The sequence below is a fragment of the Lucilia cuprina genome, chromosome 5, assembly GCF_022045245.1.
Source record: "Lucilia cuprina isolate Lc7/37 chromosome 5, ASM2204524v1, whole genome shotgun sequence".
In the NCBI taxonomy this organism is placed as follows: Eukaryota; Metazoa; Arthropoda; class Insecta; order Diptera; family Calliphoridae; genus Lucilia; species Lucilia cuprina.
In genome coordinates this window covers 1,648,484-1,669,280 of record NC_060953.1, presented here as the reverse complement: position 1 = coordinate 1,669,280, position 20,797 = coordinate 1,648,484, and the positions used below count along the sequence as shown (strand labels likewise).

Genomic DNA, 20,797 nt, shown 5'->3' with positions numbered 1-20,797 from the left:
TCTAGTTCTGTTCTAGTTCTGTTCTAGTTCTGTTCTAGTTCTGTTCTAGTTCTGTTCTAGTTCAGTTCTAGTTCTGTTCTAGTTCTGTTCTAGTACTGTTCTAGTTCTATTGAAGTACTACTCTAGTTCTATCATGATTATTGTACGGAAAAACATGGTAATGTAATTTACTTTTCCCCTACCTAATATATACTTTATAATTTTATGTATTTTGTACATTTATATACAAGTACTAGTACTACACATAATAAATACATTCTGTTGTTTTGTTTGCATAATATTCAAGGAAATTGTCAATACACATGACAATTTATGACATTATAAATTAGTTCTATATATACACATACTACATATAAAAGTGATGCTACTTTGTTGCATAAATTTATTGTAGAAAAACTTTAAAACTTTAAATAATGAAATCCTACCCCCAAAGTGCTAAACATAACTATCATCTTAATTTCAAAATAATTTAATATAATTTTTTTTAAATATTTTATCTATCTAGTGTTGGCGGGAAACAAAAAACAACAACTTCAATATTTTGTATTAAAGAAGCAAAAAAAGTTAATAATTAAAAAGTTTTAGCTGTAATTGAGAAATTTTGTAGTTATGCAATTTAAAAAAAGGATTTGTGGTTTTGTATATTTTTGCATTTGCATAAAGCTTTTCAATAGACAATTGACATGAGCTGGTAATTAAAATCAGAATATACATTTATTTAAAAAATAAGATTTAAAATTAATTGTTTGTTTTTAAATGGAATTTTGTGGTATATTTTGTTTGGCAACAACTGCATTTAAAAACATATATTTTTTGAGGTTAACAGGTTTTTCTTTATAAAACATATGTATTTTTTTAAATATGATAAAAAATTTATGAAAATATTCTCACGTACGTTAGAAGTTGCACTTATGTACTATTATACTTTTAGTTATGGGAATTGTTGAAACTGAAGAGTTCAGTGTTAAACAATTGCTCACTTTAAATTGTTTATGGAGCATGTGTTTTTGATATCTTAAGAATAGCATGTCTTTGTTACCAAAATTGACAGGGGAATCTAAGCTAAAATGACTAAATCATGTATTTTCAAAGTATATTTCAATGAGAGCTTACACTGTTATTTAATTTTCCATTTATTTTTCATATTTTTGGGATTATATGTTTCTAAAACTGATGAAGTGTTAACATTTCTATTGCTCAACAGAAATCCTTCAAGATTTGTTAAATTTTATGTAAAATGGATAAAACAGGTAATTTTAAGGAAAAATTAAAGTTTTTTTCAATTAAAACATTGTAAAATAAATTCTATTACTTTATTTTCTTTCTTATCTTAAGAATCTAATTCAACATCTTTTAATTCCAAATCATTTTCTAATTGCTCCGCCACTTTACCATTATGCTTAATAGATTTTAACCACTTAATGTAGTGTTCTTCAATGCCCGACTCTATGGCACCTTTAACCAAACACTGTAGATATGTTTTTGAAGGTTGTCTTTCTAGGGGTATGGAATCACGTTCCAATTCTTCTAGGTCAGTAACAGGCTGTTTAACTAAAAGATAAACACGAGCTGTTAGAGTTTTGTTATTACTTAACTGGCGTACAGGAACACTTAAGGGTTTGTAGATGTTTAGATGGACACCTTCTTGACTGAAAACGAGTAAAGAAAAGATTACAACTTTAAATGTGTTAATAATTGAGATTTACTTGTCTATGTCATCCATATTTGTTAAGTCAATTTCCCATAGGGTGCCTTGCACAGTACGATTTAAATGTTCCACCACGGTGGCAGCAGAACCCTGCCATCTGTTGGAGACAAAATTGAAATCCAAACGATAGTTCTGTAAGATGAATATTAAATTTTATAAAATGTTTACTGAGATCAAATAGTTTACTTACATTTAGAACTCCTGCTCCTATTTTTACAGCTGTGGGATTTTGTATATGAATACGTTTGGTCAACATATTACTGCCATAACCGAAGTAATAAAATTTATCACCATTAACTTCTGGTAAATTTTCAATTTCATATTTATTATTATCTAGTATCACAGAACTTTGTACTAAATTAAAAATTTGTACTAAACATATGAAAATTACTGTATTCATTTTTTTAAATGTATAACCGACAGAAATACGCTGAACTGTTTAAAACGAGCTTCAAACTGCAAATGAGAGATCTCTAAACAAGATTAGCTTATACTAAAAAATATTTAGGCTTAATAAGAAGGTATGCTAAGCAACATTATTGAAATTTTGTCAAACACTTTAAAAATAAACTATAAATTTTGTTTTTTTTATTACTTGAAAATGGTTTATAACTCAATAAGTAATTTGTAAAATTAAATTCCTTTCAATTTTCGTATGTTTTTTTATAAATTATTTTTAAAAAATTTTCTCGGGGTTTCATTCCCTGGTCTGTACAATAAAAAGCTATAACAAAAGTGATAAGAAAATTAAATTACGCAATTATTAATAAAAATCATATTAAATCTTGATTTTAAAGCAGTAGTCGGCACTCAAACACACTAGGATTTCAGTTCAGTTTTAGTTCTGTTCTAGTTCAGTTCTAGTTCAGTTCTAGTTCAGTTTTAGTTCAGTTCTAGTTCAGTTCTAGTTCAGTTCTAGTTCAGTTCTAGTTCAGTTCTAGTTCAGTTCTAGTTCAGTTCTAGTTCAGTTCTAGTTCAGTTCTAGTTCAGTTCTAGTTCAGTTCTAGTTCAGTTCTAGTTCAGTTCTAGTTCAGTTCTAGTTCAGTTCTAGTTCAGTTCTAGTTCAGTTCTAGTTCAGTTCTAGTTCAGTTCTAGTTCAGTTCTATTTCAGTTCTAGTTCAGTTCTAGTTCAGTTCTAATTCAGTTCTAGTTCAGTTCTAGTTCAGTTCTAGTTCAGTTCTAGTTCAGTTCTAGTTCAGTTCTAGTTCAGTTCTAGTTCAGTTCTAGTTCAGTTCTAGTTCAGTTCTAGTTCAGTTCTAGTTCAGTTCAGTTCTAGTTCAGTTCTAGTTCAGTTCTAGTTCAGTTCTAGTTCAGTTCTAGTTCAGTTCTAGTTCAGTTCTAGTACAGCTCTTGAAGTTTTATTTGTTGCTGATTTTCTTTTTAAAAAACTCAAAATTTTGTATTACATATGAACAGCAAATGGATATTAAGGTCATTCCAAATTTGGCAACGTTTAAAAACCTGCACGGAATATTAAATAAGCCAGTCTAAAACTGGCTTATTTGTTTTTTTTTTTATAAAATTCCATTTAAATTAAATTGTTAGTTAATAAATACTTTTTTAATCTAGTTTCACAACTCCTTGTTTACATTTTTGTTATAATTTACAAATCATAAATTCACTTTATCCAATTCCAAATGTTTTTCAAATTTCTCTACAATTGTACTATTATGATGGATTGTCTTCAACCATTGAATGTAATCATCCGGTAAACCTGTTTCCAATGCTCCCTTTAATAAAGTTTTCAAATATGTCTTTGAAGGTTGTCTAGTAGCAGGAATTGTATCAGCAGTTAATGTTTTTAAATGCGTACTAGGTTGATTAACCAAGTGATAAGAACGGCATTCTATATTTTCATCCAAATTCAAACAATATACTGGTAAAGTGAGAGGTTTATAAATATTGTCATGGACGCCCTCTTGACTAAAAACGGAAAAAATATTAAATTCTTATTTTAAAAAATATAAAATTAAGTAAATAATATACTTATCCAAATCCTTAATATGACAGCTATCTATTTCCCATATAGCACCATAAACAACATCTCCTACAGAAGGTACAATAGTGGCAGGAGCTCCCAACCAGTTGGAGGAAGATGTATGAAAATCTAAGCGGTAGTCCTATACAGATGGGCTATACAAGTTGTAGTTAATTCGCTGTTTTAATGATGGTAGAACTTACCTGCAGTTTGCCTACACCCACACGCTGAGCTCCCGGATTTTGTATGTGTATACGTTTGGCCAACATGTTACTGCCATAGCCAAAGTAATAAAATTTGGGAAGCATCTTTACACATTTAACACAGGCAGCACACAAAATAAACAAATTGAAATACACAAATTTTAATTTTTTTTAAACAATATTTGTTTTAAATTGTTAACCCAATTGTGAAAAAATGAACAAAAAATGACAATAAATTGTTTTATGCAAATGAGGGGCTTGTTATTGTGTTGTTGTTTTTGTAAATTTATGAAAAAAATGTTTAGAGACACCTTGCATGAAATGACTTGACAATAATTCCAGAAATTCATAAATATTTCTTTGCAAAAACTTACCGGAATGTTGTGGACCATGCTGAGCTCTTGTTGTTTTATATTTTTATTTATTAACTATTGAATTTAATTAAATAATTACACTTTTTCACTTTACACAAAATTTTCCCACTTGTTCACTAAAAAATAAAACACAGCTGACTGACTAGAAATCGGTTTCTCTTATAAAAATGAAAGAAGAAGAATTGATAAGGTAAAGGGTTGCCAGCTTGTAAATAAAACACTGTTTTATCGACACTAGAGGTAAATTAGAGGTAATAATAATCTGTTATATTTAAAATATATATACGAGAATATTCGGATAATAATAACGGCAAATTACTTAAATTATTAATAAAAAGTAAAAAAGAAATAACTGACGTTTTTTTAATTATACTTTCTTATCATTTAAGTCAATTAAAAAACTTATTTTTGATAAAAAATTTCTTTATAACAAAAATTTTTACATTATACTTACTTAGCAACATTTAGTTAATCACCAACAGCTTACAAGAACAGTCAGCGACATCAGCTTAATCATTGTGCAGTAGCAGCAAAAGCGAACAATAACAAGTAGTGGGATGAAACAAACAAAAGTAGTAACAAATGAAAGAAAATTTTTTTCTTGCAACTTTATACACTTTTTTCGTATAACATATGAAAACTTTTCGGAAAAATTTTTACACACAAATATTCACAAACACTTTAATTAAAAATTTATGCAAAAATATTTAGATTTTCTTAATTATTTCTATTAAAAAATAATAATTTTCTTAAGACACTCCAATTAGACAACCGAACCGTGTAAAAAATGCGCAAAAACTAAACTAAAGAGACAAATTTTGAGACGAAAGGGATAAAACCCGTGTCAATGGGTGAGAGCAAAGTTTAGTGGTATGCGTAAATAACTTAGAAGTAATATACTAATATTACTATACTTTGCCAACACACAACAACAATATTTAACATACAACAACAAAAACGCAGTTTGGCCGCAGCGACAGCGAAAAAAACATCTTGTATGTATAGGCACGAAACGAACAACAGAAGAAGTAACAAGAAAATGAAATTTGTTTCCAACAACTTTACACACTTTTTTTGCATAGTAAATGAAAATTTTCCGGAAATTTTTTTACACACGAATATTCACAAACATTTAAATTATAAATTTATGCAAAAATATTTACACTTTCTTAATTATTTCTATTGAAAAATAATAATTTTCTTAAGACACTCCAATTAGACAACCGAACCGTGTGAAAAATGAACTTAAACTAAACAAAAGAGATAAATTGTGAGACGAATGGGATAAAAACTGCATCAATGGGAGAGAGCAAAGTGCGGTGGTATGCGTAAATAACTTAGAAGGAATATGTTGACCTTGATAATTACGCAAAAAAGTGGGGTATGATGGGAATAACTATAAAGTTAATGCATTTGGAAAAAAATGTTTCTAAACATTTGTTTACGAACAGTTTTCTTCTAAAAGGAAAAAATGTTTCTAAACATTTGTTTAGGAACAGTTTCCTTCTAAAAGTGCATTACAAATGTTTATTATTTTTGTTCTAATGTTTTCTTTTCTTTTAATTGAAGTGATTGCCCTTTGAATGATAAACTGCATATGGTCAATTTCGTATCAAGTGACCCAATCGGTTTTGATGAAATTTTCACCAATGTTAGTACTATTTTATAAAAGCTCATAAAGAAAATGGTATATGATTTATTAAAGCAAAAAATAAATAAACGAAAATGTCTATTTGGAAAAAAAATTGGGAAAATGAAATGAAAAATATTACAAAAAATCTTATTCTCTTTTTTTTGGATTTTCTTTTGAAATGTTTGGGGGACAGTGAACTAGCTATCTAAACTCCTATGGACAATTTTTGCTAAAAGCATAAAACGCTGCTTGATCAAAATGTTCAACTTTGACCCCTCGAACTATCCAATAGTAAAAAATTTGCACTAAAATTTCATCTAAATAACTTTTTTTTGAGTTGCACCACTCGACACGAAATTGTCTACACGCAGTTTATCGTGCAATTCAGACAATTTAATACTGATTTGTAAATAAATTTAAAAAATTCTGAAATCGCTATAATTAAACAACAGAACTGAGTTTTAAAAATTAAAACAATAAAACTGGAGTATATAAATTTAATATTGAAAAAAATTATTTAATTTGAAGGAAGCAACCGTTTGTGGAAGTGTGTAACAAACTTAAGGAAATGGATAAGTTATTTTAAAAAAGTATTTAGCGAAATGAGTCTGAATATTTAAGAAATATAAAATGTTTATTAGTTCCGTCAATTACTGCCTTATCTTTATAAAAAAACTTGAATATTGTGATATACCACATTGTTGCCAGTCAGGAATTTAAATGGCAACTATAATTATGGTAAAATGGTTTAGAAAATGACTAAATTTATTTTCTGAAGGTTACTTTTATCTTCAAACTCTTATTCAAAATAAGTTTTTTATATATTTTTTGAATTTAGTAATTTTCTAAACCACTTCTAGAAATTATAGTTCAATTTAATATTTTTCCATATGGCAACATTATATTTATAATGGCATTGCAGGTTTGTTATGATAATGCAGTACATAACGGAACTAATCAACAAACTCTCCTTTGTTGAATTCATCTTCGGCATTTAATTAATATACGCGAACATTTCAAACAATTCTGTTGTCTAATTAGAGTGTCTTAAGAAAATTGTAAATTTTTAATAGTAAAAACTTTAAAAGTGTAAATATTTTTGCATAAATTTATAACTGAAGTGTTGGTGAATATTTGTGTGTAAAATTTTTTTCGAAAAGTTGGCATTTACTATACGAAAAAAGTGTATAAAGTTAAAGGTAAAAGTTGTTAATTGTTTGCTACTTTTGTTTTTTCTTAGTTTGTCCTATTATTCGCTGTTTCTGTTGCTGTTGTATTTGCAGTTTTACCGTTTTTTTCCTATTCTTTTTAAATTGTACTAAGTGCAGTTAGTTTTGCACATTTTTCATACGATTCGGTTGTTTGATTGGAGTGTCTTAAGAAAATTATTGTTTTTAATAGAAATAATTAAGAAAGTAAAAATATTTTTGGATAAATTTATAACTGGAGTGTTTGTGAATGTTTGTAAGTAAAAATTTTCTCAAAAAGTTTTCATTTACTATATGAAAAGTGTGTAAAGTTTGTCGGAAAAAAATTTCGTTTGGTTTTTTTTTTCACTGCTGCTACTTGGCGTCATTGTTGTTGTATGTTTTAAAGTGTTACATTAAATTATATTTTGTTTGTGTTTGATTGTTATTATTGCTGATAGGTATAGTGAACAAAATGCTTTTCTGATTTTTTATTTAATATTGAAATAATCAATAGTGAAGAATAAAAATTTTTCTTTAAATTAGTTTAAAATTAGTAATTAAAATTTATATACTTTAGTTTTGTTTACGAGCATTTTTTCACGGTTCGGTTGTTTAATTGTAATGTAACTTACTAGTAAACATTTATTTACATATTTTTTTTTTAATTTTTTATTTTATACTTAACTTTTTTATATATATTAATTATGTTTTATTCTTATTATTTTTATTTTAATTTTCAACATATTCTAATGCACTTTAATACAAAATTGCATCTAAACACATGTCTATTAACATTTCAATGTCATTATTAACTTAAAGTTATTCCCATTTCACTGCACTTCATCATTAACATATCCATCAAGGTCAGCCCATTCCTTCTAAGTTATTTCCGCATACCATTAAACTTTACTCTCACCTATTGACACAGTTTTTATCCCATTCGTTTCAAAATTTGTCTCTTTAGTTTAGTTTTAGCGCATTTTTCACACGGTTCGGTTGACTAATTGGAGTGTCTTAAGAAAATTATTGTTTTTTAATATAAATAATTACGAAAGTGTAAATATTTTTGCATAAAAATTTTATTTAAATGTTTGTGAACATTTGTGTGTAAAAATTTTCCCGAAAAGATTTCATTTACTATATGAAAAAAGTGTTTAAAGTTGTCGGAAAAATTTTAATTTGCTTGCTACTGTTGTTGTTTGTTTCGTACTTGTACTCGGTGCTTTTCTTCGCTGTCGCTGCAACAAGTGTTATTGTTGTTGTATATTTTAGTGTTTGTTTGTTTTTGTATGGTCTTTTATTGAAATGTTTTTGTTGTTGGGTATTTTTTTGTTTTTGTACATACGTATATACAATCTAAACAAATATGTACCTACATTTCAATGTCAACATTAAGTTCATAGCGTTTCTCACTATACCCCACTTCATCATTTACATAGTCATCAAGGTCAGCCTATTCCTTCTAAGTTATTTACGCATACCACCGTACTTTGCTCTCTCCCAGTGATGCAGTTTTTATCCCATTCGTCTCACAATTTATCTCTTTTGTTTAGTTTAAGTTCATTTTTCACACGGTTCGGTTGTCTAATTGGAGTGTCTTAAGAAAATTATTATTTTTCAATAGAAATAATTAAGAAAGTGTAAATATTTTTGCATAAATTTATAATTTAAATGTTTGTGAATATTTGTGTGTAAAAATTTTCCCAAAAAGATTTAATTTACTATATGAAAAAAGTGTGTAAAGTTGTCGGAAAAATGTTCATTTGCTTGCTACTGTTGTTGTTTGTTTCGTGCTTATACTTGATATTTATCGCTGTCGCTGCGGCCACTGAGAGTTTGTTGTTGTATATGTTATAAATTTGCGAAGTTGGTAAAGTACACACATACATATGTCTATTAATATTAGTTTATAGTTTCGCATACAATGTTGACTTTGTTTTTTTTTTGTTGTTGTTCGCAACGAAAATTGTTATGGGGATATCTGTTTGTTGATGATTATGTAAATTGTTATAAACATGTTGAAAATGTTGCCAGTTTATGTTCGGATATTAAAACATTCTGTAAACTAAATTGCTTAATAAGAATACGGAAAGGGAAAACATTTTGATTTGCTTACTGTTGTTGTTTGTTTCGTACTTCTACTCGGTTTTTTTGCTGTCGCAGCAACAAGTGTCATTGCTGTTGGTTAAGTAAAGTGTATAAAGTTGTTGGAAAAAAGTTCATTTACTTGTTACTTCTGTTGTTCGTTTTTACTTGTTGCTATTTGTTCGATGTTGTTGATTCTTTTTTGTGTTTTTGTTGTTGTATGATTTAATGTACATGTTAGAGTGTGTTATATTTTGTTTTTGATTGTTGTTGTTGTTGTTCGCAGGGCCAGTAAACAGGGTGTTACTAAGACTCGTTGATTAAATATTAAATGTTGATGAGTAAGTGAAATGTTAATTAGCAAATAGTTTATGTATGGATATAAAAACATTCTGTTAAATTAGTTTAATTAGATTTAAGGATTTATTGTTTGTTTACATTGAATAAGGTAATTTTATAAATTTTCCTAAATTAAAATTTTACTAACTTTAGACTAATCTGTAGATACATATTATTAATTTTCTAAAATTAATTTTTTTTGATATTTTTGTATTTCTGTTTTTAATTTTCAAAACTGAGTAATTTTTTTTAAGAAATTTTTATTAGTTTTATTAGCTTAACTTTCATAACGTACAAAAATGTATTAAGTATCGAAGCAAATATATAGAAACATGCTACTAATTATACATACATACATACATACAACTCCCCTACACTCCCCTTCTTCTAAAAAGCGCATTCAACAAAGTCATTCTGTTCCCTTAAAGCTTCTTACGCATACCTTCACACATTTGCTCTCCCACTAGTATAACTTTAATCCCATTCGTCTCACAATGTATCTACTTTAGTTTAGTTTTCGCGCATTTTTCACACGGTTCGGTTGTCTAATTAGAGTGTCTTAAGAAAAATATTGTTTTATAATAGAAATAATGAAGAAAGTGTAAATATTTTTGCATAAATTTATAATTTAACTGTTTGTGAATATTTGTGTGTAAAAATTTTTCCGAAAAGTTTTCATTTACTATATGAAAAAAGTGTGCAAAGTTGTTGGAAAAAATTTTCATTTGCTTGTTTCTTCTTCTGTTTTTTTTTTGTTTCGTGCCTATACATACAAGATGCTTTTTCGCTGTCGCTGCGGCTAAACAGTGTTTTTGTTGTTGTATGTTAAAAATTGTCGTAGTTGGTAAAGTATGTTAATATGTATTAGTTTTTGTAGTTTATGGTTTATACGATGTTCACTTTGCTTTTACTTATTGTTATTGTTCTCAAGCAACATGTTGTTGTTATTTTTGTGATTTTATTTATATGTGTACATACATACATAAGTATGTAATATTAAATGTTAATGATTAAGTAAATTCTTATAAACATGTTGAGATAGTTGAAAGTTTATGTTCAAATAAAAAACATTCTGTAAATTAAATTGTTTAATGAGAATACGGAAAAGGAAGTAAACATTTATTAATTTATTTTATTTGGTATAGAAAGTTTTATTGAGTTTTATAAAATGCTTTGTTAACTTGTTAGATTAATTGTAATTGTTTTTTTCAACTAGTTCTCGACAATTTTTCATATATAAACTTCTTTTTAATTAATTGTTAGTTTTAAACTTTTTAAAAAATTAATTATTGGACATATTAAATTTTATAAAATACAACTAATTGAAAGAAATTGTTGGGTAAAAAAAATTATTTTTAATTATTTAATAATTTTTACTTTAAAAAAGTATTAACCATTTTTAACACTTCCAATAGTTTAAAATAAAAATATGAATGTATATTGAAATAAATACATAAAGACATGTATTGATTACGTATATATTCCCTAAAAGCCTCTTTTACTAAACTTTTTCATATTTTTATTATTTTATAACATCATATATATAAATTTTCCTTAAAAAAAATCAAGTACCATTAAAATTTTAGTTGTTTTTTTATTTCAGACTTTTTATATTTCACCATTTCTAATGCACTTTAAAAAAAAATTGTATCTAAACAAATGCCTTTAAACATTTCAATGTCTTCATTAACTTTAAATATATTTTCACTATACCCCACATCATCATTAACATCTTTATCTTAGTTAGCCAATTTCTTCTTAGTTATTTACGCATACCACTAAACTTTACTCTCACCCATTGACACAGTTTTTATCCCATTCGTTTCAAAATTTGTCTCTTTAGTTTAGTTTTTGCGCTATTTTCACACGGTTCGGTTGACTAATTGGAGTGTCTTAAGAAAATTATTATTTTTTAGTAGAAATAATTAAGAAAGTGTAAATATTTTTGCACAAATTTGTAATATAAATGTTTGTGAATATTTGTGTGTAAAAATTTTTCCAAAAAGTTTTCATTTACTATGTGAAAAGAGTGTGTAAAGTTGTTGGAAAAAAATTTTCCTTTGTTTGCTACTGTTGTTGTTTGCTTCGTACTTCTGCTCGGTGTTTTTTTGCTGTCGCTGCAACAAGTGTTATTGTTGTTGTATATTTTAAAGTGTCTGATTTGTTAAAATTTGTTTTTGTAAGTTTTGCTTAAATTTGTTTTTTTATGTTATTGTACGGAGTGGAATTTTAGAACACTTTTTTGTTGTTGTTAGATAGTTTTTGTTTTTTTATATAAAATTGAGTGTAGAGTAAGTAAAAAGTTGCAGATGGTTGAGAGTCTATACAAATGTTTAGAAAAATACAAAAAAATTAAAATTTAATACGGAAAGGGAAGTGGCAGTTGTTATCTTATTTGTGTTTTTATTGTATTATTTTAATATTACAGACTAGCTTTCCTCATAAAAAAGGAAAACAAAAACTTTAAACCACTTTCAATTGCAATATAAGATTGAATATTATTTAACATTTCTAATAAAATTTGTTCTCTTTGTGGAAAAACGTATATTCAAAATTTTAATAATATAAAAATTAATATTGTTTATAAATTTCATATTTAGGTTTGTTGTCACATGTAATTTCTTTTAAATATGTTAAATATTTTTTAAAATTTTCTTAATTTAAAAAACTGGACCACAATAACATTTTTACATGTTGTCCCTCTTAAGACGTTTAAGCTTTGTACACATATGTACGTATGTAGATATGTACCTATGTCTTTAAAACAAAAATGCATCTAAACAAATACCTACAAACATTTCAATGTCAACATTAAGTTCTTAGCTATTCCTACTACAACCCACTTCATCATCATTATCACATTCATCAAGATCAGCCTATTCCTTCTAAGTTAATTACGCATACCACTACACTTTGCTCTCTTTCATTGACACAGGTTTTATCCCATTTGTTTCAAAATTTGTCTCTTTAGTTTAGTTTTAGCGCATTTTTCACACGGTTCGGTTGTCTAATTGGAGTGTCTTAAGAAATTATTATTTTTCAATAGAAATAATTAAGAAAGTGTAAATATTTTTGCATAAATTTATAATTTAAATGTTTGTGAATATTTGTGTGTAAAAATTTTTGCGAAAAGTTTTCATTTTCTATGTGAAAAAAGTGTGTAAAGTTGTTGGAAAAAATTTTCATTTGCTTGCTACTGTTGTTGTTTGTTTCGTACTTCTACTCGGTGCTTTTTTTCGCTGTCGCTGCAACAAGTGTTATTGTTGTTGTATATTTTAAAGTGTGTGAGTTGTTAAAATTTGTTTTTGTATGTTTTGTATCAAATTTTTGTTGGGGTATTACTTATTGTTATTGTACGGAAGAGTAGAAAACTTTTTTGTTGTTGTTGAATAGTTTTTGTATTTCCTTTTTTTGTTGATTTAAAATTGAGTGTGGAGTAGGTAAAATGTTCCAGATTATTAAGACTAAAGACAAATGTTTAGAAAAATACAAAAAATTAAAATTTAATACATAAAGGGAAGTGGCAATTGTTAACTTATTTGTGTTTTCATTGTATTATTTTTAATACAATTTTTTCATCAAAAAGGAAAACAAAAACTTTAACCATTTCAATTTGCAAAATGAGATTGAAAATTTCTTAACATTTTTAATAAAACTTGTTCTCTGTGTAATAAAAAACGTATAATAAACATTTTAATAAGAGAAAACATTAATCTTGCTTTTAAATTCCATTCTTAGATTTGTTGTTATATATAATTCTTTAAAATAAAAAAGCATCTAAATAAATACCTACAAACATTTCAATGTCAACATTAAGTCCATACCTATTCCTACCACACCCCACTTCATCATCATTAACATATTTATCAAGGTCAGCCTTTTCCTTCTAAGTCAATTACGCATACCACTAAACTTTGCTCTCTTCCATTGATGCAGTTTTTATCCCATTCGTCTCAAAATTTGTCTCTTTAGTTTAGTTTAAGCGCATTTTTCACACGGTTCGGTTGTCTAATTAGAGTGTTTTAAGAAAATTATTGTTTTTTAATAGAAATAATAAAGAAAGTGTTAATATTTTTGCATAAATTTATAATATAAATGTTTGTGAATATTTGTGTGTAAAAATTTTTCCGAAAAGTTTTCAGTTTTCAAAAAGTGTGCAAAGTTGTTGGAAAAAATTATCATTAGCTTGTTTCTTCTTCTGTTGTTTGTTTCGTACCTATACTTGAGTTTTTTTTCGCTGTCGCTGCGGCCACTGTGGCTTTGTTATTGTATGTTATAAATTGGCGTAGTTGGTAAAGTATGTTAATGTTTTGATTACAATTAATAAATGAAATGAAAAAAATAATAGTTTTTGTTAGTTATGGTTTCGTATACGATGTTCACTTCGCTTCAACTTGCTTTCAATTTTCGCAACGAATATGTGGGTATTTTGTTTGCGAGACTTTTTGACTTACATACATATATATGTAATATTAAATGTTGATGATTAAGTAAAATGTTATAAACATGTTGAGACCGTTGAGAGTTTTTGTTTATGTTCGGTTATAAAAACATTCTGTAAACGAAATTGTTGACCATGCGGAAAGGGATGTAAACATTTGTTTATTTATTTGTTTATGTATGGTATGTTTTATATGAGTTTTATAAAATGCTTTGTTAACTTGTTAGATTGTATTAATTTTGTAATTGAATTTTAAACTAGTTTCCTCAAATTAAAAAAAAAAAAAAAAAAAATCAGAAGTTAACTTTAAACAAATTAATTATTAGACATCTTGTCAACTTTAAGTTTATAAAATACAACTATGTATTTAAAAGGAATTGTTAGGTTGAATTAAAATAAAAAAATTAAACGAAGTCTCCAATTACAAATTTTAATTATTTCATGTTTTTTACTTAAAAAAATCATTAACTTTCTTCAACACTTCTGATAGTTTAAAATACATAAATGTTATTAATTACGTATCTATTCCCTAACACCCCTTTTTCATAAAAAAGTATTTGGAAAACCATAAATTTTTTTTACTAAACTTTTTCATACTTTTTTTTTATTTATTATTTATTTTAATTTTTATTTTAAATATATTTAATTTTTTTCTTTGAAATATTAAGAGGTTAATATTTCTTCAAACACATCAACTGCCATAACAATTTTAGTTGTTTTACTTTTTATATGTATTAAACTTTTTATATATCAACATTTCTAATGCACTTTAAAACAAAATTGTATATAAACAAATGCCCATAAACATTTCAATGTCTTCATTAACTTTAAATATACATATTTTCACTACACCCCACATCATCATTAACATCTTCCTCAAGGTCAGCCTATATCTTCTAAGTTATTTACGCATACCACTAAACTTTGCTCTCACCTATTGACACAGTTTTTATCCCATTCGTTTCAAAATTTGTCTCTTTAGTTTAGTTTTAGCGCATTTTTCACACGGTTCGGTTGTCTAATTGGAGTGTCTTAAGAAAATTATTGTTTTTTAATAGAAATAAATAAGAAAGTGTAAATATTTTTGCATAAATTTATAATTTAAATATTTGTGAACATTTGTGTGTAAAAATTTTTGCGAAAAGTTTTCATTTACTATATGAAAAAAGTGTGTAAAGTTGTTGGAAAAAATTTTCATTTGCTTGCTACTGTTGTTGTTTGTTTCGTACTTTTCTCGGTGTTTTTTTGCTGTCGCTGCAACAAGTGTTATTGTTGTTGTATATTTTAAAGTGTCTGATTTGTTAAAATTTGTTTTTGTAAGTTTATGGTTGTCCCTTTGTTCAGTGTTTTTGTACAAAACGGAAGAGCGGAAAACTTTTTTGTTGTTGTTGGATAGTTTTGTTTTTTTTTGTTGATTTAAGTAAAATGTTGCAGATTGTTGAGAGTCTAGACAAATGTTTAGAAAATTGTTGTTATTGTTGTTGTATATTTTAAAGTGTCTGATTTGTTAAAATTTGTTTTTGTAAGTTTATAGTTGTCCATTTGTTTAGTGTTATTGTACGAAGAGGTAGAGCATATAACTTTTTTGTTGTTGTTGGATAGTTTTTGTTTTTTTTTTATTTAAAATTGAGTGTGGAGTAAGTAAAATGTTGCAGATTGTTGAGAGTCTAGACAAATGTTTAGAAAAATACATAAAATTAAAATTTAATACGATAAGGGAAGTGACAACTGTTAACTTATTTGTGTTTTTATTGTATTATTTTTACATTACAGAAAGTGGTTTAAACCAAAAACTTTAAACCACTTTCAATTTCCAATATAAAATTAAAAGTTATTTAACATTTCTAATTAAATTTGTTCTATTTATTTTAATAATATAAAAATTAATCTTGTTTATAAATTTCATACTTAGATTTGTTGTCACATGTATTTCCTTTTAAATAAGTTAAATATTTTTTTAAATATTTTCCTTTAAAAACTAGACCACAATAACAATTCTACATTTTGCATTAAATTTGTTCTATTTATTTTAATAATATAAAAAATTATCTTGTTTATAAATTCAATACTTAGATTTAATTTCACATGCATTTCCTTTTAAATGAATTAAATACTTTTTAAATATTTTCCTTTAAAAACTAGACCACTAAATGTAAGTAAACTATTTGATCTCAGTAAACATTTTATAAAATTTAATATTCATCTTACAGAACTATCGTTTGGATTTCAATTTTGTCTCCAACAGATGGCAGGGTTCTGCTGCCACCGTGGTGGAACATTTAAATCGTACTGTGCAAGGCACCCTATGGGAAATTGACTTAACAAATATGGATGACATAGACAAGTAAATCTCAATTATTAACACATTTAAAGTTGTAATCTTTTCTTTACTCGTTTTCAGTCAAGAAGGTGTCCATCTAAACATCTACAAACCCTTAAGTGTTCCTGTACGCCAGTTAAGTAATAACAAAACTCTAACAGCTCGTGTTTATCTTTTAGTTAAACAGCCTGTTACTGACCTAGAAGAATTGGAACGTGATTCCATACCCCTAGAAAGACAACCTTCAAAAACATATCTACAGTGTTTGGTTAAAGGTGCCATAGAGTCGGGCATTGAAGAACACTACATTAAGTGGTTAAAATCTATTAAGCATAATGGTAAAGTGGCGGAGCAATTAGAAAATGATTTGGAATTAAAAGATGTTGAATTAGATTCTTAAGATAAGAAAGAAAATAAAGTAATAGAATTTATTTTACAATGTTTTAATTGAAAAAAACTTTAATTTTTCCTTAAAATTACCTGTTTTATCCATTTTACATAAAATTTAACAAATCTTGAAGGATTTCTGTTGAGCAATAGAAATGTTAACACTTCATCAGTTTTAGAAACATATAATCCCAAAAATATGAAAAATAAATGGAAAATTAAATAACAGTGTAAGCTCTCATTGAAATATACTTTGAAAATACATGATTTAGTCATTTTAGCTTAGATTCCCCTGTCAATTTTGGTAACAAAGACATGCTATTCTTAAGATATCAAAAACACATGCTCCATAAACAATTTAAAGTGAGCAATTGTTTAACACTGAACTCTTCAGTTTCAACAATTCCCATAACTAAAAGTATAATAGTACATAAGTGCAACTTCTAACGTACGTGAGAATATTTTCATAAATTTTTTATCATATTTAAAAAAATACATATGTTTTATAAAGAAAAACCTGTTAACCTCAAAAAATATATGTTTTTAAATGCAGTTGTTGCCAAACAAAATATACCACAAAATTCCATTTAAAAACAAACAATTAATTTTAAATCTTATTTTTTAAATAAATGTATATTCTGATTTTAATTACCAGCTCATGTCAATTGTCTATTGAAAAGCTTTATGCAAATGCAAAAATATACAAAACCACAAATCCTTTTTTTAAATTGCATAACTACAAAATTTCTCAATTACAGCTAAAACTTTTTAATTATTAACTTTTTTTGCTTCTTTAATACAAAATATTGAAGTTGTTGTTTTTTGTTTCCCGCCAACACTAGATAGATAAAATATTTAAAAAAAATTATATTAAATTATTTTGAAATTAAGATGATAGTTATGTTTAGCACTTTGGGGGTAGGATTTCATTATTTAAAGTTTTAAAGTTTTTCTACAATAAATTTATGCAACAAAGTAGCATCACTTTTATATGTAGTATGTGTATATATAGAACTAATTTATAATGTCATAAATTGTCATGTGTATTGACAATTTCCTTGAATATTATGCAAACAAAACAACAGAATGTATTTATTATGTGTAGTACTAGTACTTGTATATAAATGTACAAAATACATAAAATTATAAAGTATATATTAGGTAGGGGAAAAGTAAATTACATTACCATGTTTTTCCGTACAATAATCATGATAGAACTAGAGTAGTACTTCAATAGAACTAGAACAGTACTAGAACAGAACTAGAACAGAACTAGAACTGAACTAGAACAGAACTAGAACAGAACTAGAACAGAACTAGAACAGAACTAGAACAGAACTAGAACAGAACTAGAACAGAACTAGAACAGAACTAGAACAGAACTAGAACAGAACTAGAACAGAACTAGAACAGAACTAGAACAGAACTAGAACAGAACTAGAACAGAACTAGAACAGAACTAGAACAGAACTAGAACAGAACTAGAACAGAACTAGAACAGAACTAGAACAGAACTAGAACAGAACTAGAACAGAACTAGAACAGAACTAGAACAGAACTAGAACAGAACTAGAACAGAACTAGAACAGAACTAGAACAGAACTAGAACAGAACTAGAACAGAACTAGAACAGAACTAGAACAGAACTAGAACAGAACTAGAACAGAACTAGAACAGAACTAACAGAACTAGAACAGAACTAGAACAGAACTAGAACAGAACTAGAACAGAACTAGAACAGAACTAGAACAGAACTAGAACAGAACTAGAACAGAACTAGAACAAGAACACAACTAGAGCAGAAGTACACCCGAACTAGAAATAGAACAGCACTAGATCAGAACTAAAACAATTTAGAAATAACTTTCCCCCTAACGAATAATTTTCTATGCTCTTAAGGCTCATAATACATACTCGTTTGTATATTTATATCAATATATGCACAAATACCTTCACGTTCATATAAACAACTAAATATTCTGTATACTCTCGACTTGTTCATCCTGTCTACTGACATACAAATTTCTACTCATATATTTTGCCATCCTCCTGGATATCTTTCTGTCTCTGTTTCGTTGTTGCTACCATATTGTATATATTTGTTATAAAATAGAATGTCCAGTTTTTGACATGATCCAGATGAATGACCATTTACAAGACATGTGTCCAAATTTATTACGTTCTGTGTTATATTATACAAATTACTGAAGCATATAACGACAGCTTTTGAAGAAGAGGTTATAATTTTCTTTGGAAATATATAAGTATACAGATGCATTGTTTTATTGGCCTCACAAGTATTGAAATATATTTGTAAATATGTAATGAGACAATATGCTGTTAAGTATTTGATAGGAGACTGACTTTTTTCTATTGAAGGTGAAGTTTTATTATACGGTTGAAGTGGTAAATAATAAAAGAGAAATTGTAGAAAAAGGGTAAAATATTTAAGTTTATTTTAAATAAATACATTTTTGTTTATTTAACAATCAACATTTTTAATTGAATTTATTGTTGTTAGAAATGCAAAAGTTTAATTAGCATTTTTCAGCTTAAGTAAAGTAAAATTTATTTTCATTTCTGGAAATTTGTTATTTATCTTATTTTTGTTTCCCTAATTGAAAAGTTTATTTAAATTCAGTTAAATTTGTATTAACAATAGATATTGTTAATACAACTTTCAGCTCCCCTGCTCTGATAACAAAGTTTATGTTTCTTTCTTTTAAATTACTTAAATGCTTGTAAATTTTCATTTAAATTTATTTTTTCACCTTAACAACTTAAGGTGAATAGACGGACGGACAGATAATTTAATACTTGAACATAATCAAATTGTAAATATTTGTGCAACAAAATTGTTTCTTTAATTTCCTTCTGTTTCCTTTTAAATGTGTGGAAGGGAGTGCGAACGAATAACTAACTGCTGTACATTTTAGATTTTCCTTACTGTTTTTTTTTTGCTTACACACAATTAAAATGGAATCGCCTTCCATTAGAGTTGAAATCAGCTACTGAATGGCTGTGGCTAAAAACGCACAAGAACTTAATTTCTAAAGACACTCTCAGTCAGTGCTGCTGGCTCAAGGGGGGAGTTTCAACATGATTATTTTAACTTTGAATCACTTGAGAATACAAAAACACAAAAATCTAATAAACACTTGAATTAATACACATTCATAGCTACAAATACCAATAGAAAACTTACTAGGAAACATAATCTTGGTATGCATTTAAAATTGTGTGGTTCTAGATAGAAAAAGAGGAAAGAGAGAATATAAGATAGGAATAGACAGAGAAAGAGAAAAGGACATTGTGTAGAAATCACTTTACTGCAATAATGTTGATAGTCATCGTAATAATAATGTTGAAGTTATTGTATGACTAGAGTAAGAGTTTTTATTTTGCCCAAGATAAAGATGGTTTTTCCGTATGTTCAAAGCTGAGATCAGCACAAAGAGAACCTAGCGCATATATAAACAAAGTTTAGGCAAGTAAGTTTTGCTAAAAAAATTAAAGCTACATTTTTTAATATAAATGTAATAGTTTTTCTTAATTCGTTGTCTGTTGTCTATGGCTGCCGTTCATTGCTTTAAACTTAACTAAAGTACAAATAGCCAATAACAATTCCTTTGTATGTGCAGATTTATGTGTAGTAGGTGGTAATCTTTAAGTAGCGTGACTTTAACAATTATTGACTTGCTGCTGCATGTCGTGTTATTTTTTTTAAAGAAGATGTTAAACTTAAGAACAAGAAATCTTAATTGGAAAATATTGTGATTTATAAATAAGGGTGTGAAGGTGTTATTAGCATGCTAGCCGTTAAGGCAGTGTTTAATCCAAAAAAAATATTAGTTTCCAATAGGAATCATAATATTTACTTAACAGGAATATAAATTTCTGAAATCAAACAAATTTAACCGAAATAAATAGCATTAATTTTGAATCTTATGAACTTTTGAGATGTAAATTAGGGATTAGGGAAGTTTATAAAACAATTTATTGGTAACTGATAGTATGGACTAACCAAGAGACTTGTCTATAGTCTAGTCTATAGTCTAGACTATAGTCTAGTCTATAGTCTAGTCTATAGTCTAGTCTATAGTCTAGTCTATAGTCTAGTCTATAGTCTAGTCTATAGT

General features: G+C 26.9%; 3 protein-coding genes across 3 annotated transcripts; 1 reads left to right on the top strand and 2 right to left on the bottom strand.

The window, feature by feature from the left end:
- Positions 1-1,299: 1,299 nt before the first annotated feature.
- On the bottom strand, positions 1,300-2,181 carry LOC111675233 (gamma-glutamylcyclotransferase-like). The gene is made up of 3 exons (XM_023435959.2): positions 1,899-2,181; positions 1,707-1,840; positions 1,300-1,649 (listed from the first exon to the last, which is right to left on the bottom strand). The coding sequence occupies exons 1-3, from the start codon at positions 2,106-2,108 to the stop codon at positions 1,331-1,333; spliced, it is 663 nt and encodes a 220-aa protein (XP_023291727.2). The 5' UTR covers positions 2,109-2,181; the 3' UTR covers positions 1,300-1,330.
- Positions 2,182-3,241: 1,060 nt separating this feature from the next.
- Positions 3,242-4,409, bottom strand: LOC111675218 (gamma-glutamylcyclotransferase-like). The gene is made up of 4 exons (XM_023435945.2): positions 4,264-4,409; positions 3,890-3,994; positions 3,695-3,828; positions 3,242-3,631 (listed from the first exon to the last, which is right to left on the bottom strand). The coding sequence occupies exons 1-4, from the start codon at positions 4,279-4,281 to the stop codon at positions 3,319-3,321; spliced, it is 570 nt and encodes a 189-aa protein (XP_023291713.2). The 5' UTR covers positions 4,282-4,409; the 3' UTR covers positions 3,242-3,318.
- Positions 4,410-16,140: 11,731 nt separating this feature from the next.
- On the top strand, positions 16,141-16,702 carry LOC124419975 (gamma-glutamylcyclotransferase-like; the record flags this gene model as incomplete). Its single annotated transcript, XM_046951308.1, has 2 exons — positions 16,141-16,295; positions 16,353-16,702. Coding segments are annotated over 2 exons (474 nt in total), but the record flags the coding sequence as incomplete, so codon positions are not given.
- Between the last annotated feature and the right edge of the window lie 4,095 nt (positions 16,703-20,797).

Excerpts from the sequence above, each read along its gene's own strand:
- LOC111675233 (XM_023435959.2), bottom strand. The coding sequence starts at position 2,108 with ATGAATACAGTAATTTTCATATGTTTAGTACAAATTTTTAATTTAGTA. Across the intron at positions 1,841-1,898 it reads TAGGAGCAGGAGTTCTAAAT|AACTATCGTTTGGATTTCAA; the intron begins GTAAGTAAACTA and ends TTCATCTTACAG. Across the intron at positions 1,650-1,706 it reads AATATGGATGACATAGACAA|TCAAGAAGGTGTCCATCTAA; the intron begins GTAAATCTCAAT and ends ACTCGTTTTCAG.
- LOC111675218 (XM_023435945.2), bottom strand. Across the intron at positions 3,829-3,889 it reads TGGGTGTAGGCAAACTGCAG|GACTACCGCTTAGATTTTCA; the intron begins GTAAGTTCTACC and ends CCATCTGTATAG. Across the intron at positions 3,632-3,694 it reads CATATTAAGGATTTGGATAA|TCAAGAGGGCGTCCATGACA; the intron begins GTATATTATTTA and ends TTCCGTTTTTAG.